The 26,999-nt window shown below is 34.9% G+C and overlaps 1 protein-coding gene across 5 annotated transcripts in view; it reads left to right on the top strand.

The window, feature by feature from the left end:
* Positions 1-26,999, top strand: part of Akt3 (AKT serine/threonine kinase 3) — a 286,122-nt gene that overhangs the window by 121,884 nt on the left and 137,239 nt on the right. For all 5 annotated transcript variants that reach the window (XM_045151039.1, XM_045151059.1, XM_045151030.1 and 2 more), the window contains one exon: positions 21,675-21,800. In XM_045151039.1, the coding sequence (XP_045006974.1) occupies positions 21,675-21,800 (126 nt within the window). The remainder of the gene's footprint in view (positions 1-21,674; positions 21,801-26,999) is intronic.

Here is a 26,999-nt window from a genome sequence, read left to right as displayed (position 1 = left end):
TCTTTCAACAAGGCCTCATCTCCATTTTTTACTGTCTCCTGATAATGTTATCATATTATGAATCCATTTAGGAATTGATCCATTAATTAGCTCTCAGGATCCAATCACTTCTCAAAGCCTATTAATTGCCATCTAAGTTTCCCTGTCCATGGGCCTATTTGTTTATTTCATATTAAAATTGTAACACTCCGGATTTGTATCTTTCAGGAGGCTGAGGAAGTGGCTCAGTGGGTAAAGTGCTTGAGTACTCTGAGTACCTGAGTTCAGACTCCCAGACACTGCAGGAAAGCTTCTATAATCCTGTTGTGTCTACAGTGAATAGGCATAGGAGAATTAATCTGAAACTTGTTGAAGCAACAGTGAACAAAAAGGAGCTTGTTTGAAATGAGGCTGAAGGTGAGGACCGACCTGAAAGTTGTCCTCTGATCTCCATACACTCACCATAGGCTGTTCATTCCTATACTTACATGCATATGCCTATGCACATATGTACACCAAACAATTGTTTTTATTTTTTTAAATTTATTGGAGAGAGGGAGGATGGGGAGAAAGAGGCAGATAGAATGGTTGCATGTGTCAGGGCCTCTAGTCACTGCCAACGAACTCTAGACACTTGTGCCACTTTGTGTATCTGGTTTTATGTGGATACTGGGGAATTGAACCTAGATCCTTTGGCTTTGCAGGCGAGTGCCTTATCCACTAAGCTATCTCTCCAACTCCAAACAGTTTTTTTTAAAAAGGATTTCTCTCTCTTAGCAGCCAGTGTTACATTTACTAACACATTCAACAGTATTTAGAGTGAATAGTTTACCTGACAGTTGGTTTTGGTATGTTGGGATTTGGAATTGAAAGTCACGAAAACAAATTGAGGGCTAAGGAAGTGGCTCAGTGTAGTATGTGCTTTCTCTGCAAGCAGGAAGGCCTGACATTGAATCCCCATTTCCTAAGTAAAATGTTGGTCTTGGTGGTACAAACCTGTAAATCTAGTGCTGGGGAGGCAATGGCCAGGGGATGTGGATGTTTTCCTACCCATTCATAGCTGCTTTACCTAAAGAAGAAATTTTCTTTGAAACAGGTGGTAAGAAATTATCTCTACTGAACATTTGGTGTATGCTTTAATAGAGGCTCCAAGATATGTTGTATATTCACCATAATTGGGTGTTAATTTATAATTATGTTTTAAGAGCCAAAGGATGGGTAGGACTCCTTATTATGCACTCCTCCAGACACACAATGGCCTGGATATCCATGACCTTGCAATGCCTGGCACTACCTATACAAGACCATCATTATAGGAGGAAAAGATGGTGATATCAAAACAAAAGAAAGACTGATTGAGAGGGAGAGGGAGCATAATGGAGAGTGGACTTGTGAAGGGGAATGGGGGGGAGGGAGGGGATTACCATGATTTATTCTCTGTAATTATAGAAGTTCTCAAGAAATAAAAATAATAATTTCCAATAAAAAAGAAGTGCTATTATAGACAATTGGAGAATCCAAGATTTCTTAGAAATGTATTACAAGGAGCAGCACTGGATTTGAGATCAAAAGAACTGTGGTCATCATGTCTTACCAACTGTTATGTTTTGGTTACCTGATAGAATTTTATTGTTGAAAATGACCTTAATGACGGTTTGGTACAAATAACTTTTCACTGATAATTCATAACTTTGATACATGGGCATCCAATAATGGGAATCTCAATACGTCCTTTCATTAGATATACATGGCTTTGAAGTTCATGAGATTAACATTTCCTCATTATTTTTTGTGTGATATCTAAAGAAGAGAAAACACTTTTAAAATTACTAAGTAGTACTTTTCTAACTGATGGCTTTTGTAGGAATAGAGTACCATTTGGACTAGTACTAAGTAAAATTTAAAAATCAAAGTAGTAGTAAATCAAAGTTAACACAGAATGAACATTTGGAATTGCAGCTTTTTGCCAGGTTGAGAGGCTAGTGCTTCTACTTTTCTAAAGTGATCTAGTCCTTGAAAGTTAAAAATCTTGCACAATTTCTTGTTACAAGTGGACAATAGTAGTAACTAAACAACTATCAATTGAAATTATATGGAAATCATTTGTATGGTACAGGATTGCTGTTTATTCTTGAATACATAATGAATCTATTCACTAATGTAAAAACATGGGACATTTTAGGAACCAACAGTGAATGATGCACTCATGAATCCTGCCTAGATGCCGTAGTGGTTCTATTTAATGGCCATGCAAAACATCAGTTGGTTGGGATTTTGTTTTCTTGACATATTTGGTGACTTTCACAAAGCCTTTAATTACTAAATATTTTCCCAACTTCTAAGATTGTAACCCACTAAACTAGAAATGTGTCTGTCTATCTTCTCATCATCCTTATCTCATTGGAGGAGCTGGTGATCATTGTTCTATCTATGGGCCTTTGAAAGAGATGTTCAACCCATGCCACCTGTTGTCTGGAATAGGTATCCCTATCATTAGACAAGGTGATACATAGACATTTACTTGAAGAACTGGAAGAACTTGAAAAGGTAGAAATCTGAGGCAGCTAAGAGATGAAGTAAAACCATAAATAACATTGTGTCAGTGTAAGATTTCCCCTAAGGGCTCGGCAAGCTGATGAATAAAGCTTACAAGCAAGCCAACAAGGAGCTAGCAGATAGAGAGGGTGTGGAAAATACAGTAGAAATGCTTGGAAAGATACATGTGGACTAAAGGGGTAATGGGAGAAAGTCAAGAATAGAGACTGGCATTAGACCTCTAAAGTTCCTAAATATGACAAAGGAACCTTTATTCTGTCACTTCCCATATCTAACCTATAAGTTATTTTCCCTCTCATTTAATTAAACCAGAATAGTTACTATGCTATGTTTCTAGAAAAGAATGATATTATTCTCTTTATAAATTTATCTCTCTTTAGTTTTAAATTTTAATTAATTTAATTTTAATTAAAGTTTAGAAAATGAGAGATACTGCTGGTCGATTATCTCCCAAACAATATCAAGCCAATGTTGATCCATCCCAGTGATCTTTTAAGACCCATTAGTATTTGAAAATATTTAGCAATGTTTTTCAAAAGGGAAAATTAAAAAATTATTTATTTGAGAAAAAGAGGCAGATAGGGAGAGAGAATGGGTGTGCCTAGGGCCTCCTGCCACTGCAAACTCCAAATACATGCACTATCTTGTGCATCTAGATGTATGTGGGCGCTAGGGGATTGAACCTGGGTCCCTAACTTTGCAGGCGAGCTCCCCAAACACCAAGCCATCTTTCCAGCCCAAATTTTGTTTTTCCTAAGGCAGACTTGCTCTATAACGCCATACTAGTGCTGTCAAGGGAAGCCTCTACGACAGTGGGCATAAAGTTGATGTCTTTTTGGCTAACATTGAGATTCATTATGGAAAATGATTGTTGACACATGTTGGATGGGGGTTCCTTGTTCCTTCTGAATGTATTTATGTCTGGTTTCTTGGGTGAGATCAAAACCTTCTGGAAGAATATTATGTTATTATTACTATTGTTAGGTATATATTAAAGTCAGATTGCTTCAAGTTTAGGGAGGGATTTTGAGCTCTTTGTTGAGGTAAAATTTCCTTAAAATTTAGCCTTTTTTACTTAAAAAAAATACTTACTTGAGAAAGAGGCAGATAGATAGATATGTAGGCAGATAGATAGATATGTAGGTAGGTAGGTAGGTAGGTAGGTAGGTAGGTAGATAGATAGATAGATAGATAGATAGATAGATAGATAGATATGTAGGCAGATAGATAGGTAGGTAGGTAGGTAGGTAGGTAGGTAGGTAGGTAGGTAGATAGATAGATAGATAGATAGATAGATAGATAGATAGATAGATAGATAGATAGATAGGCAGGCAGGCAGGCAGGCAGGCAGGCAGGCAGGCAGGCAGATAGGCAGATAGGCAGATAGGCAGATAGGCAGAGTGAGAATGGGCATACCGGGCCTCCAGCTATTGCAAATGAACTTCAGACACTTGCCACCTTGTGCACCTGGCTTTATGTGGGTACTGGGGACTGGAACCTGGGTCCATTGGCTTTGTAAGCAAGTGTCTTAACCGCTAAGCCATCTCTCCAGCCCTAATCTTACCTTTAATGTCCCCAAAATACTCATCCAAGGATGCTTGTGACCATATATTAATTGTAGTTTTCAGACTAGTGCTTTTACTCCACTAGATGTGTTAGATTCCTATGAGTTTCAGTTGAGTATTACCATGCTTAGCATAGTGTTTACTTTTGGTAAATAATCATATGACTTTGCTCTAAAAGAGGGCAAGAGGGGCATTGAAATGAATGTACTTCTGTCTAAACTATCAAATATATGGTACACATTTTCTAGAGAATATTTTATGTCACAAAGTATAATTTTGATAAATAGGGCCTTGATAAGCAATGAACTAATGCTGTTGAAGTCTTTTTTCAAATAGTAGGCATAATATTGTCAATTTGTGTTTAGTTTTGGTAATAAGGGTGAAGGCTTCTGTATATTATAGCCTTATTCCTGCCTAGCAACACACTTGATAGTTGTTTAATAATTTAGAATTTCTTCAAAACTTTTAGGGCACATTCCAAAAAGTGCTTCCTCTAGGTTTACTGATCTATATTTGTAAGAGTTACAAATGCTTCAGTGAAATCAAATAGATGATCTTAATGAAATGCATTCTCATGGTGATAGTCTGTTTGAAATTGTTCTGTAGAAATTTCATCTACAGTCATAGTTTATTTTGCCAGAAATTTCAAAATATTAACAATTTAGAAACCCTTCAATGAGCCTGTGTTCATTAATTTTTATTGTGGTAAGTTAAAAAAAACACTGTACAAAGTAGATACATTGTTTAATTTTGTTTTGTGTTTTACTAGATTGCAATGCAAGGCCAATAAATTAAACCTAGGCAGTTCTGTTGCTAATTACACACAACTTCTCTTGAGTATCAGATATTCAAATCCATTTTATGAATATGGTAGAGAGAATAACAACTGTAAAACAAAGCAGTGTGCATGTAAGTGACTGTTAGCGCACATTTCAGAAAGGATAAATGCTCACCATATGGTACAATTACTGTGTCCAAGTTTTCAAATTAGCTTCTCTCATCCTCCTTATTACTGTCTTTAAAAAGAGAGGAAAAAACCCAACATGATTTATCTACTCTACAGCAGAACTCTTGACGCAAAACAGCAGCCCAGTTCTGTCCAGTTTTTTTTTTCCCTTAGCATAATAGAGGCTGTCGGACTTTTTTATACTAATTACTGTGTGAGCCTCAGATGAACCCCCTTCAATTCACAGGGCTTTGTTAAGGGAGGAGCTGTCAATGTGTCTGCCCGTTTGCAGCTGTGCTGTGGCTTTAGCTTGCTTAACATTATGCTGCTTTTTAGACTTGACAGAAGGGATTTTTTTTATTAAGGCAAAGCAGCCTTGTAGCGAAATGGTTTAAGCAGCTGCATTGTAGGGAAGCACAAAGAAGTTATTATTGTGTCTGTTTGGGGGGGGTTAGGATGAAGGGGGAGATACTCGGCTGCTGTTGATGCCGATTGTTGACTTGCCATCTGCCAGATAGGGAGAAGAAAAAAATGACAGCTCCAGCAGGGTGTTCAAGAGGTTGTTTGGAGAGACGCATAAACATGTGCAGATGTCGAACTGAATAATGGCTAGAACTGGAGACGGTTTATGATGCTGCTGATGTTTGTGCATATACAGAATGAATATATGTGTGGATTTGGTTAACCAAGGGTACATACTAATTATCATTGTTTTCCTGCATGTCCCCCTCCCCTTATTTCGTTAATTAGTTTAGGGGTTTAATACTTCCTCTTCTGTCCCTTGTTCATGTCCACATTTAGAAAGCAACTTCTTTGAATGGCAATACAAACTTTCTTATTTCTCTATATAGATGGTAGCTAACTTATTTGGTTAATGTTAGGAGTGAGTTGCTAACTGGTAACATGAGCTTTTGATTAAGTAATCAATCATTTAAATTGCCATCCTCTTACTATTTCCATTGCCACTTTACCGGTCAGTACTATCATTTGAAAGTGGATTGATTTGATGTATAGCTTACCTCTAGGGTGATTTAAGAGAATACAAATTTTTTGCTCAGTAGTTCTGTAATACTTTGAAGTTCCCAGTCATAGAACAAAGTTATATAGTAACCTAGCCTTTTAGGTTAATACTCTTTCTCTTGTTTCTGAGGCTATGAATGACATACATTTTCATCAAGAATTGATGGCTTGATTGTGTTATTTCCTTCTGGTCCATTTTTATTATTAGTGTTAAAGATTTGGTATATCTAAAATACTCTTAATATTAACATATACATATTACATATAGTAAATACATTTAGTTAAAGTCTGTTTTATTACTTTTGTCTTAACTGAGAAGAAATAGTGATGTTAGGGGAAGATTTTCAAAGCTATTTCATAGAACTCCTCAAATATTTGTTAAATCTCAGAACCAAATACAATGTTAATGTTGAATGACTAGAAAGTAAAAAGAGAAGCCCTGAGTTTTAATTTTTTTCTTTTTGCTACTTTAAAATATTAAAATGAAAATGTGGGTAGAATAAGATTATTGCTTTGAGTTTTGGTAAATTTATGCTATCCTGAAAGACTTAAGCCTTCATTTTTGTACAATTATCAGGTAACAATGCATAAAGTATGGTTGCAAAGCCAATATTGCTGACAGCTTATGGTCAGAATATTGTCTTTCTGAAAAGATTATTTTCTAATCTTTGTAAAGAAGCCAAGTCAGGTCTTTTAGAAAAATTTCCTCACCGTCCATTTCTGTAACATCTCTTAACTCAGCTGAAAAGCGTAGCGAACCATCAACAACTTTGGACATCCCCTTTGCCTCATGTGTTTTTTACTTTCTTTCATTTGTAAAATGAGGAATTATGCCCATATATTTATAGGATTATAGTCATCCCTGATATCCCTGTTAAGTTTAGGGCAAGCAATATAATATTTCAAGTAGAGTATTTTGTTAAAGTGAGAATGGCTTGCCAGTGACCAGTATGTTAATGGGCACCTGACCTAAAGCCAGCTTGAATAAAGTAAACTTGCCTATCCATGCAATATTAAGTATTTTCTTATGTCTATAGAGTCCCTTACCAAGTCGTAATAGTGAGTAGATGTAGTAAAGTGGCTGAACAGTAAAGGTGTAGTGTCTTTGAAATCACGTGGACCATATTTTAATACCACTTCAAAGAATGAGTGAGCTTACCAAAGTCACTTAAATTATTGAGCATGAATTTATTGACGTGAGATAGTACATTGACAATATTGGAGGAAATTCAGCAGGAGTGGTTAACAATACTTGTCTTGTTATTTATTTGTGAAAGTCTAGAGGGCAGTAGACATTGCACTTGGAGTAGTTACGTAATCCTCTAATGGAAAGTGAGTATACAAAGTTCCATTTTAAAAAAATGGTCATAGATAAAAGCATTTTTTTTCTTGGAATCCAGTGTTTAATAACTTATGATTGTTTGACAAATGTGGAGAGAAATTGATTAAAGAGAATATGCAGAAAGATATTTAATGTAAATATTTTAGAAATATAGTTCGAGAGACTATTCTCTGGTATTTTTCTGTTTTATCCTATAAAAAAAATACTACATGAGATTACTGAAGAATTGTGTCCATCCTTTTTAATGTAATGTTAATCTCACATTATTTTGAAAGTAAGTTTTGTTTCGTTTGGAAAATACTTAAGCTAGAATAATTATGCTGAAAAAACAATACTGAAAGTAATGTTTCATCTCCTCAAGATATCTTAAAGCATTATTTTATTGTCAGTACTCTTTACCTTATAGACAAAAAAAACTGTTTAAACTCCCCTACAGATGAAAGTGCTATGATGAGCAGAAGTGCTTTCTTGGAGGAATAAAAAGGAATAGCTTTAGCTGACTCTACCTAGTTAATAAATTCAGTAGAGTATGGTTATCCCATACAGATGTAGCTGGTGCATGTTAAGGTTGTACTTTTCAGATTTGTATTTGTATTAAGCATTCATTATGTTAACAGATATGACTCAGTAATTTTGGATGATGAGTCAATCAAGTGATGTTGTACCTGGCAGGGCTGTTTTCCTCAGTACCAAAGAGTGTGTCATAGGACTAGGTACAATGACTAAGGATTTCTATTTGAGGTTCAAAGAGGAAATTTTGTTACACTATACCACATTTTGCAGTGATAATTTCATTTAAGGATATTTTTGTTTATAACACATGTGACATATGTCAGCCAATATTAATATAGAGTTAGATGTTATCGTCTAACTTTTTCATGAGAGTGTCCATGGCCTTGAAACAATTAAAAAATAAAATGAAGACATTTAAACAAATTATTTAAAGTATACTAAGTGTATTTTCAGGATAACTAAAGAAGACCTTTAAAAATGTGTAGCTTTAATGGATATATTTGAACTATGCCTCAGAAAAATCTTGTATGAATAGTAATTTTAAAAAATATTGGCCAGTATGTTGAAAACAGAAGAGTATCTCACTGTCTGACATGTTCTTAAAGGCATCTTGCAAAATGTTTTGGCTTAAAATTGTTAATGTGTTTTTAGTCTCAAGAAATCTGATTAAAGATGTTGGTAAACTTGGTAGCACTTTTAAGAACAGAAGACGATTAAGATACAAAGTGGGAAAAGCATCAACCATGAAGCATTTCATGTACTTTTTTTTTTTTTTTTTTTTGGCTAAGCAAGTTACTTATTTGTTTGAGACTAGAACACAGCATCAAAGTTCATCATTGTGTACTTTTAAGGGAAAGCGTGTGGAACAACAGCTGTTGTTTCCTGGCATCTTTCTGAGAATACATTAAAGCATATTATGTGTGTGTATGTGTGTGTCTGTGTGTGTCTGTTAAAAGAATTTAATCAATTGACCTTTTCTCCCTCTCTGCATTTGCTGTGTTCGTGATAAAAGGTAGCTCATTGTACTATTTGTTTCAGTGAAAAAGAATTTGGAATTTATTTTTTTTTCTTTGACCTTAAAATATTCATGACATCATATGTTTAAAAAGAATAAAACTATTTACTTCTAGTAACATAAAAGCCTTTTTAGTTAGATAATGACCTACCTCTCAAGTGAGACTTATACCTTAGGTTGTTAAAGCAAGAACTGTTCTTAAAAGTAATTATAAAATCTAAATACTCATTTCTCCTAAGTTGCATCTGCTATAGAAAAGTAAATTTGCTGTTTATCTGGTTATTATAATTTGACCTTCCATCATAGGGGATAAAGTGTATTGCTTTTAAGCTAGCTTTCATCTCTCTTTGTATTTTATTTTATTTTTGGTTTTTCTTGAGGCAGGGTCTCACTCTATCCCAGGCTGAACTGGAATTTACTCTGTAGTCTCAGGGTGGCCTTGAACTCATGGAGATCTCCCCACCTCTGCCTCCGGAGTTCTGGGATTAAAGGCGTGCATCACTATGCCTGGCTGCTGCTGCTGTTTTTTTTAATTTTTTTTTTTAATTTTTTAAGTGTTAGTAGTATCTCTACGCGTAGAAGTCACCATTTAGACATTAAATTCTAACAGAAGTATTAGCACCTTTTATGTTGCTAAATAAAAGATGTCATGTCACTAGATTATACAAGATTAAATTTTTGTTTTAGTAATTGATAAGTAGCTGACAAGTGAATTGCAAAGTCCCCCCCCTCCATATGTACTTTTTGAGGAAAAGAAAGAAAAAATCCAAAGTGTATTGACCTGATCTGGGAAGTAGATATTTTATACTTTGAGAATCAGTTATGAAAAATAAGTATGTGCTTTGATCTCCATCAAACAATTTTCCTTTTGTGTTATGCTTTAGTAATAAACAAGTATTTTGTAACAAATGAACCCATTGACTATTTTCTGCCTTTAAGAAAAAATTTTGGGATTAATATTGTTATCGTGTCCTTACTGAATGATTGCAGGTTCTGATTACCTGTAATTAAAAAAAAAACTATTTTTCAGAGAACATCATAATATTTACATAGTACAGATTCATTTATATTACTTATTTTTTATCTGTTCCAGTTTTCTTTTTAAGTGGTAAAAAGTGCTGTTCCCCCCTCCCCCAAATTTCTGGCTGTATGTTAGGTAATACTGCCCTCAGAGGGCCAAGGTAAGTAAATTCATTTTGAACATTGAGAAACAGCTTTTCTGTTATTTATCTGATCTGTAAACTTGTTTGGGGTAGTAAATAGGTTTATTTTCATAATTGAGTTGTGTTTGCTTTGTGCTTTCCTTTTTTTGTATCATTTTTTGTTCTTTTAAAAGTTTTAAATGTATCTGCATACTTTTGATAACAACATTTAAACACAATCAGTTATTTCCTGAGAAATTGTTAACAGATGATTGGCTACAAATTGTCACATAGATGAGTATATTAAGAGAATAAGAAAATTCCCTACCTTGGATGATTTTACTTGGATGTGTTTTACGTACTAGATATTCTAGTATTAAAAATAGCTGAAGGTTGGCTTAGTGGTTAAGGCCTTTGCCTGCAAAGCAAAAGCACCCAGGTTCAATTCCCCAGGACCTACATTAGCCAGATGCACAGATGCACAAGAGATTGCATACATCCGGAGTTCTTTGCAGTGGCTGGAGGGGCTCATCGTTTTACTCTCTCTCACTCTTTCTCTGTCAAATAAATTAATAAATAAAAATAAAATATTTAAAAAATGAATTATTTCCATTCCTTCATTTGGTTATATATGCACATGCACATTCATTGAAAACATGTATTTCCTCATTTTACAAATGTAAACACAATCATATCTAAATAATGTATCAGATAATTTCACTGGATATGTTGTGCTTACAAATATGTCAGCAGTTGAAATACACTATTGTATTTGCATAACGATGTGTGGTTTAACACATCTCAGAATTCAGAGTGACATCAAATGATGTTCATCTCATTCAGTAAAAATGAGCGAGACAGGTGCTCTTTGCTTTTGTTTTGTGTTTATATATATAGTTATTTTCATGAATTAATTTGAGCCAAAGATTAAAATGTTTAGTAAACTTAGGTTAGTGTTTTATATTTTCTCCCTAGATGTTCAATTAAGAAAGAGGATTTTTATGAGGGTATTGTCATTTTTAACTAGATAAGTCTAATTGTGTAAATGACAAGCAATTCATTCATTCTTTTTTTTTTTTTTTTTTGGCAGTACTAGGAATTGATCTTAGAGCTTTTTACATGCCAGGCAAGTGCTCTATTGCTGAGCCACATGCTCAGCTGCATTTCATTATTTTTAATATTAATGGCAGATGAAAATCAGACTAAGTAAAGTGAGTAATAAAAATTGAAGTTTTATCCAGAAAAACCCCTAGTACCTTCTTTACTTGGCTAATGTGGAATGCTGTTAATTTAGACAAATGGAATTAATAAAATCAACTTTTGAAAAAATACTTTATTTCCTTTTATGCACTCTTTTATACATATTAAGCACCCATTAATCCTCTTTTGCCATACCATGAGATGCTGTACTCTTCTAACAAATGATTGGGTAATTCTTTAGTGGTGTTTTGTGTGCTTTATCAGTATTAATTTATGTCTCCATTACTGTTGTCCCCATTTTCCAGAAGAAAAGCTGAGGCACAGATAGATTAAGGGAGATGCTTGTCTTCCCCTCACATACTTAGTGAATGACTGCATTGGCATTGGACTCTGGAAATTTGGCTTCAGTGTGTGCTCTCAGCCACTGTGATGCTGCTTCATTGTGGAAGAACATTGTCTGTATATTTAGATCTCTCTGTCATCTACTAGCTGTTCCTCAGTCTCCTTGTGCCTGCCTGTGCAGTGAGCATCCTGCAGGGCCTATCTCTCATTATTACTATGAAGAAGTCTCTTGGAGAAAAGTCCAAGAATTGGATATGGCTGAGGACCTTAAAGTTTTCTGTTATTGTCTAAGGAAAACAGAGGCAGGAAGAAAAGATTATGAAGATATGGATTTATCTTTAGTCTAATAGAGTTCATGGACTTGATGTAATGTCATTTTAAAATTCTTGGCTATGGTATATTTATTATAGGAGAGATTCATTGGTCAGAATCTAAGATAAAGTCTTATTCTTTTAACTAAATTTTATTGTATAAAGCAGTAATTTTAATATGGGGATGGTATGAGTGTGTTGAACCACCTGAGAATTCATTGACTTGTCAAAAGCCTCTTCTAACTCTTAATGCTTCCATGGTGAGATAACCAAAATTTGAATGAGCTATACAGCTTTGCGTTGTAGTGTGATTTCTCTTGACATTAAGTGTAGCCCTGTAAGAGGAGTGTTAGATTTCTTTGTCTATTTTTTTTTGTTTGCTTCTTTATTCATTCATTCTGTTAGTGGTTATTACCAGCCTTCTCTGTGGTAGGTGCCAAATGTACATGGTTAGTATCTTTGTATTGTGAATACCATTGCCTCCATATTTATATATTTTTAAGATTATTTACTATAATTTTTATAAATATAGGATGCTGTATAGACTTAAATATTTAGAAAGATGGTATGCTAGAATTTAAAGTACTTACAATGAACTTAAATTTTTGAATGGAATCATATTTTTAAATGGTTTCATTTCTTTGCAGTACTTTAATATTCATTTAACATGGCTTAAATAGTGCAAAAATAACTTCATGTTTAAATGTTGCATGGTGTAGAAAATAGAGAATTTCTGCTAGAAAGTAGAAAAAGAAAGTTTTGCTTCTACAATCTACAAGGGCGTAAATGCAAGCAAAGTAATAATTTAGTTCACATTTAACCTAGCAGGAAGCTGACTACAGTCTAAGTAATTCTCCACAACATTTCTATACTTACGTGCAAGCTAATCTCATGCTTTATTCTTCATTAAGTTTCCTGGATGCTATTTTCTGTTGGCTAGTTTGTGTGCATGTTTTGGGTGTTTTCTACCCCCAGCACCCATCTTGCTTTTCTCGCAGAGTAAAATTTAATACTTTAATTCTGTTAGGATATTATTGTTTTTAAAAGAATGTTTTTCAAGAATCACATTTTGATTTAAAGTGCAATGTTTCTTAAAAACAATAAGAACAAGGATTTGATTATCCAATTAACAGAATATTGTGAAACAAATACCAGAAAGGTAGATGGTAATTACGCATTTTCTGGAAAACAAAAGAAAATTATAATGCAAATAAAGTACTGGCAGACCAGCCCCATTGAGGTCTTAAACAAGTTGGCTTTCTAACATCTTGTGGTATTCAGTGCATAGAATTTTTTTCATCATTATTCAGCTTCAAAGAAAAACATGAACTCCAGCCTTCTTTAGGAAATAGACATGAAAACTCTACTTAATATAAAAATGAAAAGTTCATGCATTATGCAGTGGAAGCAGAATTTCTTGACTATAATATACTTCTCAAAATAATCATGAAGGAACATATGGAAAAGCAGAGGAATATGGGTACATCTGGAAGGCTTTTAAGACATCTTGGAAATACAACATACAATCACCAGAATTGTAAACAATTTCCATGTGGCTGGCCAATTGCAGTGATGAGATTGACCAGTCCCAGAACAGACAAACTTCTCCAGGAGTGTGTGCATCCCCTCCCGCCACCCCCCACCCGGGATCAGCATAACAACAAACTAGAATTCTTTCATAAAATGTTGAGAAATCATGTGTTGGTATCTCCCAAGTCCCTTCTGCCACAGTGAAAGCAATAAATATTATTGAATACCCTTTTCTCAAGGTATATAGGAAGCTGTTTGAAATGCCAAGGAATGGTACTTGGCTGTATCCAAAGACACAGTATAGGTGCTATAATAGAATTTAGCATTTATTTGTTCAAGGACAAAGAAATAACATATTTGAAGGACTCAAAGGCAAGTGATAGCCTAAACATACTTCAGTAAGAATGAGTAAAGAAATTTTCCTTTTGAAAACTTTTCCCCTTCTTGGTGAGGGGATCTCACTGTGTTGCCCAGGCTGGTTTCAAATTTCTGGGCTCAAAGAAACATTTTGCCTCAGTTTACAGAATAGCTGGTACTCTAGGTATGCACCACCATGCCAAATTTCATTTCCAATTAAAAGTTCTCACCTTATTATCTTCTGTGTTTTATTCTTTATAGCTGCTTTTTAGTCTTAAAACTGATTGAGTTAGAATATGTGTCATCCATTCTGTATTCTTACCTCTTGTGTACGTTAATTTTTTTTTTGAGGCAAGCCCAACAGAGTGAGGGGGGGGGGGGAGGGAGGGAGGGAGAGAGGGAGAGAGGGAGAGAGGGAGAGAGGGAGAGAGGGAGAGAGAGGGAGAGAGATATTGAGAATTTGCATGCCAGGCCTCTAGCCACAAAATTGAACTCCAGACATGTGTGACACCTTGAGCTGCACATGCAACCTTGTGCACTTTCATCACTTTGAGTCTGGCTTATGTGGGACCTGGAGAGTAAAACGTGAATCCTTAGGCTTCACAGGCAATCACCTTAACTACTATGCCATTTCTCCAGCCCTCAACATTAATATTTTTTAATTACTATGATAAGCTTACTTTCTCAATTTTTTAAAACATGTTTGAAAAGGCACATTCTTTGCTCTGTGATGCTCATTGAGCACAACCTTAAAATGATGAGTACATGGGAGCCCATAATACCTTTGCTGTGTTTGTAGGTAACTCAATTCAGAGTTATTCAGGCTAACATACAGCAAAAGCTAGTTGTTGACAATTGTTCAGCACTATTGCATAGATGTTACAATAGAATTTAACACTTGTAATTTGCTAAAGGGCAAAGAAATATCATATTTGAAAGAGTCAATGAAAAGAAAGAGATAACCTAAACATTTAAGTTTACAGAGGCCAGAAAATCTAAATAATATATTTTTAATGGGAATAAAACATGTAAAAGCACTTTGACTTTTTAAAAAGTGACATGTCATATGATTCTTGTGCAACTAAGATGTATTAATGGCTAGGTGTGGTGGCACATGCCTTTAATCCCAGCACTCGGAAGGCAGAGGTAAGAGGATTGCTATGATTTTAAGTTCAGCCTGAGACAACATAGTGAATTTCAGGTCATCCTGGGCTAGAGTGAGACCCTACCTCAAAAAAAATCAAAAAGAAAAAAAAAGTATTGTGAAGGCAGAGGATGTGACTCAGTTGGCAAAGTGCTTGTCTAGCATGCATGAAACCTCAGATTCAATTCAGTAACACTTAAAACCAAGCATTTGCCCAGTAATATTATAATTATGTTGCAACTATGATTCTGGAATAAACCAATCTGTTGCTTGTCATACACAAGCATTTAATACTTGATAACAAATTAATATTACTGTTTTTTTATATGCTATTTTAAAACATCATTTAGATTGGCTTCTTTCCACTTTATTATTACTATAAAATAGTATGCTGCATTTGGCCACCAGTCACATGTGTAACTTGTGTTTATCCTGGTTTTTACTGTGTTATTTCTTCTTGACCTTGATTTAATTGTAGTGTTTGGATCATCATAGCAGTAGGAGCAGTTGACTGTATAAAAACATACACACTATATAGCTTATATGTGTAGTAGGCTGCACCTTCTAGATTTGTGCAGTGATATTTGCTCAATGACAGAATTGCTCATGGACATGTTTTTCAGAATATCTCTTTCATTAGGCAAAGCATAACTGTAGAAATATGTTGATATTGGATTTCATAGTAGCTGTAACCTCCAACTAAAGAAGTATAAAAGAAGTAGAAGAATCTGTTGGGGTTGGCAGAAAGTTGGGAAGAGGTTGGAAATTTCATCCAGCTGTGCTTGAAATGCTTATTGAAGGCTTATCAAGAGAGTTATCACAAATTTTGGATATATATTAATATCTATAGAAAAAATGTCATGCTTATTATATGACAGTACTTTGTCTCTATCAAGCAAACTAAGTTAGTTGAAAATTAATAGTCATAAATACAAAAGTACAAGGTCACTTGATTTTAATGTATTGTCTATGACCTTACATACAGGTACTATTTTTAAAAATAAGATTGTAGCTCACTGATTGCAGTTTATCTTAAAAATGTTGATTACCAGGGTAATATCTTTGTTCTGTGTACTTAGCCCTTTACCCTAAAAGTGAGAACTTTTGTCAAATCTCAGAAATTAAGCTATCCGAACTCTTTATCACCTCAGTACTGGGCTAGTAACAAAGATATTCATTACCTTCTCCTTGACCAACTGGGCAAGACCTTTAGGCTACAAAAGCAATTCTATCTAAGTAGAACATTGTCCTCACCATATAGTGTCCTGCCAGGATGCCATGAAAATCTGTAGCTTTCTACATTCTGTTAGGCTAGACTCCTCACTATACTGGGTCTGGTAAAGCAGCAAGAAAGCTTGCTCCTTTGTTCATTCATACCTGTTAAATTTTTTTTTGGCGGGGAGGCAGGGTCTTACTCTAGCCCAGGCTCACCTGGACTTCACTATGTAGTCTCAGGGTGGCCTCGAACTCACAGTGATCCTCCTACCTCTGCCTCCCTAGTGCTGGGATTAAAGGCCTATACCACCATGCTCAGGTTTCCTTTTCTTTTTAAGGCACAGTTGTTTAGAGGTAAAACAACCTTTCATTCCATTTTTGGAATCAGAAAAGGAATAATTAGGCCACACTATGCTGTTACATACACTTTGCCTCAGAATTTTAGTGGGAACCTGTAAGAAAGCATTCTTTTTAAGGGATGGAGGGCATTTAGCCTCTTTCTCCAGATGTTTAGGGCACACCTGAAATCTGGTACAATACTGGACTAAGCTCCATGAAATCAGAAACTTTGACCTTTTTTGTTTTTTAAAGATGTGGAGGGCTTCTGCTCTGTTCTTAGCACTTATAACAAATTAATTAAAAAGTCAGGTTAAGATGGCTCAGTTGTTAAAGGTACTTGTTTGCAAAGCCTTTTGGGGGTGCACAGTTGAATTCCCCAGCACTCATGTAAAGGTAGATGTACAAAGTGGTGCATACATTGAGTTTGGAGGGAAGAGTTCCTGGTGAGCCGTTGCATGCATGCATGCGCATGCACACACATACACACACACTGCTTGTAAATAAATTTATGTAAAAAATTTCTAAAAAAGAAGTGAATATGCTTGATACCTTTTTAATAAGTATGTTCATATTGTAGATGGAAAATGATGTACAGGAAATGAGTTAGGAATTTTTTTAAAAATTGAGTTACATTTATTTTTACTTTTTATATTTTTATTATTTATTGGCAAGCAGAGATAGATAGGGAGAATGGGCACTGCAGGGCCTTTAGGTGCTGTAAACAAACTCCAAACACATGCACCACTTTGTACATCTGACTTTACATTGGTATTGGGGAATCGAACCCAGATTGTTAGCCTTTGCAGGCAGGTGCTTTAACTACTGAGCCACCTCTCCAGCCATGAGATCCATTTTTAACTTTATATGTTAACACAATTGTTGACTATATGAATCAGCTCAAAATTACTAATAATATATTTTGAAGAATAATGCTTATCTTTTCATAAGGAAGAACATTTCTGACTTTTCCATTTTTATCAGTATGAATTAGTATTTTCCTATCTGGATATACTGTATTATTAAGAGATGCATAGTATATTTGTTCTCAAAGAGTTTTTTTGACAAGTTCTACTATAGAACACATAAATACTTTAGATTTTGAAGATTTAATTTAAAAGAGCTATCATTTTAAGGTTTTTGCATACTTAATGTGTTAATGAGAAACCAGAAATGAAAATTTTATTGTTTAAATTACACATTTCCTTAATAAGTGCATTTAGTTCCATTTAAAAAGAAGAACTGGACAAGAACACAATGGGATGGGAATATGATCAAATTAGCGTATATTCGTTTAAGCGCTCAATAAAAAAATAAATGGTTTTTAGTCTATGTTTTTATCTTTTTTAAAAATATTTATTTATTTGAGAGAGCATTAGAGAGAAAAGCAGAGAGGGAGAAAGAGAGAGAATGGGCCTGCCAGAGCTTCTAGCCACTGCATATGAACTCCATACACATGCATCATCTTGTGCATCTGTCTTACGTGGGTCCTGGGGAATCCAACTGAGGTCCTTTGGCTTTGCAGGCAAATGGCTTAACTGCTAAGCCATCTCTCCAGCCCCCTGTTTTTTTCTTTTATGTTTTTCAAGTGAATTTGTTTTATCCTTGGTATGATTAGTGTATATGTGTGTGTGTGTGTGTGTGTATATATATATATATATATATATATATTTTTTTAGCTTGAGCAGCTTACATGTTATACCAATATAAATCTGTTACTGTGTTGCAATGGTATTTGGAATCTAGATATTACATCATTGGAAATTTAACACCTAACAATTTAAAGGTTTTTTTTGACAGCAACAGAGAAAGAGGCAGATAGAGAGAAATAGAGAGAATGGGTGCTCCAGGGCCTCCAGCCACTGCAAACGAAGTCCATATATGTGCACCCCTTGTGCATCTGCCTAACGTTGGTCCTGGGGAAACGAGTCTCGAACTGTGGTCCTTAGGCTTCACAGGCAAGCACTGAACCACTAAGCCATCTCTCCAGCCTAATTTAAAGTTTTATATAGGGCTGGAGAGATGACTTCATGGTTAAGGCACTTGCCTGCAAAGCCTACAGACACAGGTTCCATTTTTCAGAACCCACGTAAAGCCAGATGCACAAGGTGGCACATGTGTCTGGAGTTGGTTTGCAGTGGCTATGGGGTCTGATGTCCCGATTCTCTCCATCTCCCTTTCCCTCCCTTTCTTTCTCTTAAGTAAATAAGTAAGTAAGTGAATAAATAGAATATTTAAAAGTTTTCTGAGCTAGGCATGGTAGTGCACACCTTTAATCCCAGCACTTGGGAGGCACAGAGCTAGGAGGACCACCCTGAATTCGAGGCCAGTCTGAGACTACATAATGAGTTCCAGGTCAGCCTGGACTAGAGCAAGATTAGAATATATGTAAAAATTAAAGAATGAAATAATGACAATCATCAAAGGAGCCACTTTGCTTTTAAATGGTAGCTGTGGGTGTAGGCATTTTCGTTTTACAAAATTTGTTTATGCAGTTGTTAATGTTAGGAACATATTCTTTTTTATTATTCTGTTTACATTGTTGTATGTGACACTTGCCTGCCATGGTGTGCAGATAGAGCAACTTTTAAGGCTGTTTGTTTTTTTTCCTCACTTTGCTACTTTTTGCCATGTTTACCTCATGATTCCTGGAAATTCTATCTCCTAATAGAGCATTAATTTAAATGTGGGTTCTGAGGATCAAACTTGGGGGTGAGGTTTTGAGCTGCAAACTATCCACTGAGCCATCACCTCAGTCCTAGAGTCATGGTTTTTCAAACCAAAAAAATGAGGAAACTATCTGGGTTATTTTGGTCCTGAAATATCTTTTATGTATTTATACATATATAAAAAATCTATTCATGTTCACATGCATACACACACAATTCATTATTATCCATTTAATAAGTTATTAACCAATAAAATGATAGACAGACCCTGGCGTGGTAGCTCATATCTTCAGTACAACAGTTTGGAAGCTGAGATAGGAGGATCACTGTCATTGTAAGATCCAGGAGAGCCTGGATCTGAGACCCAGCTCCACTTCCCACCAAAGAAAAAGGTTGGCATTAAATTAGGCACTTAGAATACTTAGAATATATCACTTCAAGGAAGAAAGACTGGCAATATTTGCTGAACATGGTGAAAATTGAGCTAAAAATCAAAAATTAGAATGTTGGGAAATATATTTACCATCATGAATTTGACAGCTTCACAATGCTTTCTTTTTTGGTGAAATTGGTTAATGATAAATATAACCATATAAAGTTCATCAATCTCTGGATGTTAGCATGAGTGAGCAAATCAGTATTTTCTTTGAGACCAGTGTATGATGTCAAAAATGGTGTACATGACTCTAGGGCTGAGGTGATGGCTCAGTGTAGAGTTTGCAGCTCAAAACCTAGCCCCCAAGTTTGATCCTCAGATTCATTCAGGCAAGTGTCTTAACCTCTAAGCCGTCTCTCCAGATCCGATGTAAGCCAGACACACAAAGGTGAGGCAAGTGCAAGGTTGCACATGTCCACTAGGTGGCAAAAGCATCTGGTGTTCAATTTCAGTGTCTGAAGCCCTGGTGTGCCAATTATTTTTTCTTTCTCTCTCTAAAAATAAAAAAAAAGTAGAAACAAAAATAAAAGAGTCATTCAGAATCCAGTACGGTTTGGTAGATTTTTTCATAGCAGAGTGCATTACCTTGTACGTTTCATGTAGAAGCTTTTCTTAAGTTTTGGTATAGTATAAAATAACTATACTCATAACTATTTGAATAGTCTCCCCCCCCCCAATTGCCTGTGTACTCAAATTAGATTTTTTCCCTTTATATTTCCACCAAAACAACATACTACTTAGGTTGAAGCTAGTAGCAGGGAAGACAATCCAGCTCTTTCTATTATGCTAGACATAGAAGAGATTGGTAGAAATGCAATTAGTGTTGTCATTTTTTTTTTCCTTTTTAAAAGAAGATACATTTTACTTTTTGATACAGAGTCTTATTATATACACTAGCTTGTCCTTTAACATGTGATCTTCTTGCCTATGCCTTCCTAGTGCTAGGGTTAAATAGGCCTGTGTCTCCACACTGAACTCAGATGATCATCTTCCCTCCCTCCCTCCCTCCCTCCCTCCCTCCCTTCCTCCCTCCCTCCCTCCGTCCTTCCTTTTCTACCTCTTCCCTTTTCTTACCTTTCTGTCAATTCCTCACTGTGTAGCCCAAGCCATCCTTGAACTCGTAGAAACAATCCTACCTCAGCCTCTTAAGAGTGCTAGGATTATAGATGTGAGCTACCATGCCTGACTTGCCATACAGCCCTTTTGTCAAGGAGTACCTATATCGCTTAAAATTAGATACTGTTGTTTTGGATAAGTAGATACACATATTAAATATAATAAAGTATACATTTGTCAATTACTATGTCATGGCCCTTTATCTACCATGTGTTCTTAACGGTTTTAGTTGTGTATGTGTGAACTTTTGTATGGCTCTGATTGTTTTCAACCCATGTTCCTTAATTTTCTTGTCTTATTTATAGCATTGTATAAAAGGCTATTTTCTATGAGTAGTAGGTTATAGTTAAGATTTAACAATAAAAGCTTACCCTATATTCCAGCACTCAGAAGGCTAAGGCAAGAGGATTGAGTGTTTGAGGCCAGCCTGAGCTACATAATAATGAAACCCTGTCCCAAAAAGAAAAAGAGAAATTAACTTTTGTTCCTTTTTTTAAAAAAAAACAAAACTACCATTAGTCAATGGTACATGAAAGAGAAGCATTTTTCACATTTCTAAGTGTTTTTCACTGAAATTCATGAATACTGTGTGGATGATTTTACCAAGGCTTTCTAAAATGGCTGAAAATATGCTCTAACAACCATCTGATAAAATGAACTGAACAAAATGCGTACTCAAATGAATGATTCTCTGAAGTAATAATAGTGCAAATGAATTATCAAAGTATGAAATCATTAAAAACAAAACATGTTTGGGTTTTTATTCAATCTTAATTATAGGTTTATTTATTTTCTTTTGTAAGCTAAGTTAAAAGAAAATTGCTTAACTAAAATTTTGAAGTCTAGTGTTGTAGGACATATATTGTGCCATAATTTATTTTTCACATAAAAGCGACTGCTCAGTTTTTAAAGCATTAACATGCATGCTTTCCTCATGTAGGAGAATATATAAAAAACTGGAGGCCAAGATACTTCCTTTTGAAGACAGATGGCTCATTCATAGGCTATAAAGAGAAACCTCAAGATGTGGATTTACCTTATCCCCTCAACAACTTCTCAGTGGCAAGTAAGTTACTTATAGTTCTTGAATACCTTGTGCTTGTTGATTTGCTTGATTTTACATGGCAGATAGGTTAGGATACCTGAGACACTTGTAGAAAACTTTAGGCTTACATTTTGTATCAGAGAAATTTCCAGTTTTTATAGAAATTTCAATTCCTTAGCAAAGTACTATCACTAATATAGAATCGTAAACAGTACAACATAGTTTAATATTTTTTTCTAAAATATGAATGGGATTAATTCTTTATGTTTGCACCTCAAGTTTTTCTTTATAAAATTGTAAATCAGGACTTCAAACTTGGCTCAACTAGGTTGTTAGATAATATAGTTCTTGATGCATATAGTTCTAATCAACGTTTTCTCATGATAGTATGTTATTCGATTTGATTCTATAGTAAGAAGTGATTTATGTTAGAAATCATTTCCTGGAATATTTTATACTTGTAGTTAGATTTTTCTTTCTTACAAATATCTAACAAATTGTTTACAGTTTAATTTACTTAGAAATATTGCTTTTATTTTATTTGTTCTAAATGAAAGATGACAATGATGATAACCATAGTGACTGTTTTTAATTCTTATAACTATGCTCTTTCGACTGTACTTACTGATTCATCAGTGAAAGGATCTTTCTTTGTTAATTCAGAAGTAAATCAATTTAAAGTTAAGTTTAACTTTTATAATAAGAGTTAGGTAGACTTCTTATCATTTAGATAAGAATTTTAACTAGATAGCTTCCTTTGCTTTGAGTTTGGTTGTTTGGCAGCTATTAGAAACATCTGAAAAAGATAGAGAAAATTTAAGCATAAAACCAATAATTAAGTCATAACTAAAAATTCCAGACAAACAGTCCTTAAATATTATAAAATTCATTTTATCATTGTAAGAACCTGTCTTCTTTATCTCTAGCTTTCATTTTAAAAATAACCCAAATAATTGAATAGTAAGAATACTAACTTTATAGTTTCTTGCAGTCATACCAGTGGATCTTTATTCCTTTTTATTTTATTTTAGTTTTTTGTTTGTTTTTTCAAGGTAGAGTTTCACTCTAGCCCATGCTGACCTGAAATTCACTATGTAGTCTCATGCCTTGAACTCACAGTGATCCTCTTACCCCTGCCTCCCAAGCGCTGGGATTAAAGGCATGTATCACCATGCCTAGCTTTTGGATCTTTATTCTTATATGGGTATTTTATTTATTTAAATGAGAATCAAATATACATATATAATTAGGGAAAATATTTTTCTCTACTAAAATATTCATTTGCTAGAGCCTAGTGTCAGTAGGAAATGATGTTTCAATCTTTTTGCCAATTGTAATAATACTTTATGTTTGGTATTTTCATCTTAAGGTTATTATGGGTCAACATTTGGTTTTCAAAATAGTATGAATTACCTTTTAAACCATTATCGTGTCATAACTAAAGCTAGAATAGTATATTGGTTTGTCCATTTTACTAGCAATTCTATTGGCTTCTGAAATAATTTATAAAAGTGGAGAATTTTTATATCTGCTAATCAAAATGCAGCATTTTTTGACCTTATGAAATTTCACACCACAGCAAGTTTTAAAGACATATTGTATGTCACAGTCTGCCAACATCTGCTCTAACACTTTCACTGGCAGAGGCTGAAATAAATGCTGTACTGTTGAGGAGAGATCCTATTTAATGACTGACAGTCAACTTATCCACAAAATAAATATTAGTTGACATCTGTAATCTTTACTGGTCTAACTAAATGCTTTTAGTACTGTACTCAAACTAACAAAGTTGTGTATGAGCTCAGCTTTCATAACTATTATGAACTTAGATCTTAACCATAATGTTATCATTTCAAATTTGTTATTCTTAAAGGTTGACTCTGTCATTCTTAGACCACAAAATAATGACTGAAGTGAAAGGATGCTAATTAAAGAAATGGTTCACACTTAAAACTTTGCCATAGGCTCTGGGGATGATCTTGGGGAGGTCATTCTTTGAATCTGTCTGTTTTTTTAAGCTTCTTCATCAGCATAGAGGAAATGTGTTTTCTATGTTTACCATTTTGGAGTTTGAGTAGGTCCTTGAAGATTGACTGGATTATAAGCTAGTTAAGATAGAGGAGAAGGGTATTCCAGGAAGAGAGTAACAAAGAATGTTTCTATGAAGCATTTAGGAAAGACAAAGTTGGGATAAGAAAGGTTTTCTTTCACATTACTTTCTGTTTTGCCTTAACTCTCATTAGTATAGTTTTAAGTTATAAGTTATTTTGAATATGTTTGGGAAATTTTATATATTCCTTTGATAGGTACAATTTGAATTCCCCATTTTTCTGTTATTTAATAATATTACTTCAAATTTAATCTGTGTGGATTTTAATAATACCTCACCAAAAGGGCATTTTATACATTTAGAAAAGTAGAATATGTGAACTCAAAGGGATTTTAGAATTGGTTTTACCAGTCCTCATTAAAATTGAGTTTCTTGCCAGGTGTGATGGTGCACCCTTTAATCCTAGCACTCAGGAGGCAGAGGTAGGAGGATTGCTGAGAGTTTGAGGCCACCCTGAACTAGAGTGAGACTGTACCTTAAAAAAGCAAAACAAAAGAAAGAATGAGATTCTTCTTTTCCTTCTGAAATTGTTTAGGGTGGGAGTGTAACTCAATGGTGTAACTCAACACATGCCTAGTGAATATAAGGCCCTGTATTCAATACCCAGTGCTGTAACAACAACAGATAATAGTTCCAAAAGGCCTTATGTGCTCATGTTCCATTTCTTAGCACCACTTTATTGAAACTACAATCAAGAAATTATCTAGTGACCACTTAATTTCTAATTGAGGAAAAGAAATAAGATTTTATCCAATTAGGCTACATGTCTGGGTTTTGGTGAAGAGGTATATAATCCTGGGAAAATGTAGTTGGAGCATTGGGTTATAATCCAATAATAGTTTGGGGAGAATTTGGCAAGGCCTATTCAGATTTTTCTCTGTGTACCTCTGTCTTCAAAGATGAGGTTGTTTCTTTTCTCTCAGAAGAGGAAGGGCACCTCTTCTCTTAATTAATTAGTTCATATTTTTTTAGTTGGCATATGGAGATTTAGTTACTATTCATTCTGGGATTTTCACATAACCATTTGTTTTAGTTGATTCTCATCCCCTCTCTCTTGAAGAGAATCATAATACCTACTTCAAGGAAACAATAGAAAACCCTTACTAGGGTTTAGACCTATTTTAGTAAAAATTGGCAAGAGAAAAGTAAGAATGACCTCCTTACTTCTACTGGTTGCCAAGAGTACAGTATTTGGGCTGAATCCCATTAAGTCTAGTAGATATATTTCAGTTCTGTTTTTTAAAATTTTTTATTGACTTCTGAGCTGTATAGATTTATAGATTTCTGTATAGATTTCTACTGTTATCTTTTCCTTGAGACAGTATTCCCATTGTGTTCTGAGATTTCTCTCTTTCCTATTTTTTTTCTCTTGCTTTCTTATTGCATGCTTTTGGTATTTAACAAATATCTGGCCAGGAACTCTTTGCATTTTCTACATTGTCCCTGGATGCTCACATTGACTCCTAAAGCTTAATTTTCAGCTCTCACCTATAAAAGCCAGGCTGCTCTCTTTAGTGTTATATTACTAAATATTACCTTGGCTTTTGGTTATCTCTAGCCAAGATATTTTGTAGATTTGACACATCCTTGGCTGAATTCAAGATTATCTTGTCTCTTCTCCCTTATAATCATATCTCAGTTCTGCCTCTAAGTAGAAACATGGACCCATTTCATGCCATTTCTTTCCCTTTACATTTTTTGCCCTGCTCCCAACCCATTTCTAGTTGTGCTGATTTTACTTTTTATTTCTTAAACCTATTATGTTTCTTTGTGTAATCACCCTGGAATGAGCCTTTCTCATCTTTGTTACAGATTCTTAACTAGATTCTCTTCTTCTAGCTTTTACCACTTACTTGCTTCCTTCAAATACCTGCCACAGTGATCTTTCTAATGTTAAGTACTAACTATGCCATTCCCCTTTGAAAGCCTTGCCTTGGATCTCCATTGCCACCTGTGGTGGTTTGATTCAGGTGTCCCCCATAAACTTAGGTGTTCTGAATGCTAGGCTCCCAGCTGATGGAGTGTATTGTTGGGGGCGGTCTTATGAGTTTTATAGCCAGTTTCCCCTTGCCATTGTTTGGCACACTTTCCTATTGCTGTTGTCCATCTGATGTTGGCCAGGAGATGATGTCCACCCTCTACTCATGCCATCATTTTCCCTGCCACCATCTCTTGAGTCTGTAAGCCAAAACAAACCTTTTGTCATGCTAGCTACTCTTGTTTGTGTCATTTCTGCCAGCAATGTGAACCTGACTGAAACACCGCCATATAATGGACAGCTTCTTTTTTATTATTTTTTTTAAATTTTATTAACATTTTCCATGATTATAAAAAAAAAGGTCCCATGGTAATTCCCTCCCTCCCCCAATGCCCAGCTTCTTTAATGTATCATTCAAGGATCTTTTCAATCTGACATGTCCTTTGTACTCTTGCTTTATGATTCTTCTGCTTTGCAATTACAGTTCAACAGTACTGCTCTATTTGTGATTCCTATACAACCTTTGCTTTTCTTCAGCTCTTAGCCTTTGTTGATATTGTTTCCTCTGGCTGGAATGTCCCTCCCCTATTTGCCTGGATAATTTTATTTTATTCAAGTTTTCTTTTTGGGGGGGGTCAAGGCAGGGTCTTGCTCTGGCCCAGGCTGACCTGGAATTCACTATGTAGTCTCAGGCTGGCCTTGAACTCATGGAGATCCATCTGCCTTTGCCTTCCAAGTGCTGGGATTAAAGGCATGTGTCACCACACCCAGCTTTATTCAAGATTTAATTCAGATTTAGATAATTCTCCCCATTCCTTCAAAATTATTCCTCTCTGCCCTTCTCAAAGCTGTTTTCTTTTGTAGTTGTCATGTTTTTTTGGTCGTCTTGTTCATGTACATGTTTCATCTACTCTCCTGTGAATTATTGTTGAGGAAAGAGCTTACTTTTACTTATTTGATACCTCAAGTACTATGTATTGTGGCTCTTTTAATATGTGCCCCTTGTTAATTGAATATCTGAAAACTTCCACTCTACATTTTTTCTTTTTAGATGAGATTATGAGAGCCTTGAAGCCAGTGATTTGTTTAAGGTTACCTTACTAGGTAGTGACATTTAAATATTAGGTATAAA

The sequence above is a fragment of the Jaculus jaculus genome, chromosome 1 (genome assembly GCF_020740685.1).
Source record: "Jaculus jaculus isolate mJacJac1 chromosome 1, mJacJac1.mat.Y.cur, whole genome shotgun sequence".
Taxonomy (NCBI): domain Eukaryota; kingdom Metazoa; phylum Chordata; class Mammalia; order Rodentia; family Dipodidae; genus Jaculus; species Jaculus jaculus.
This window is presented reverse-complemented; position numbering and strand designations above follow the sequence as displayed.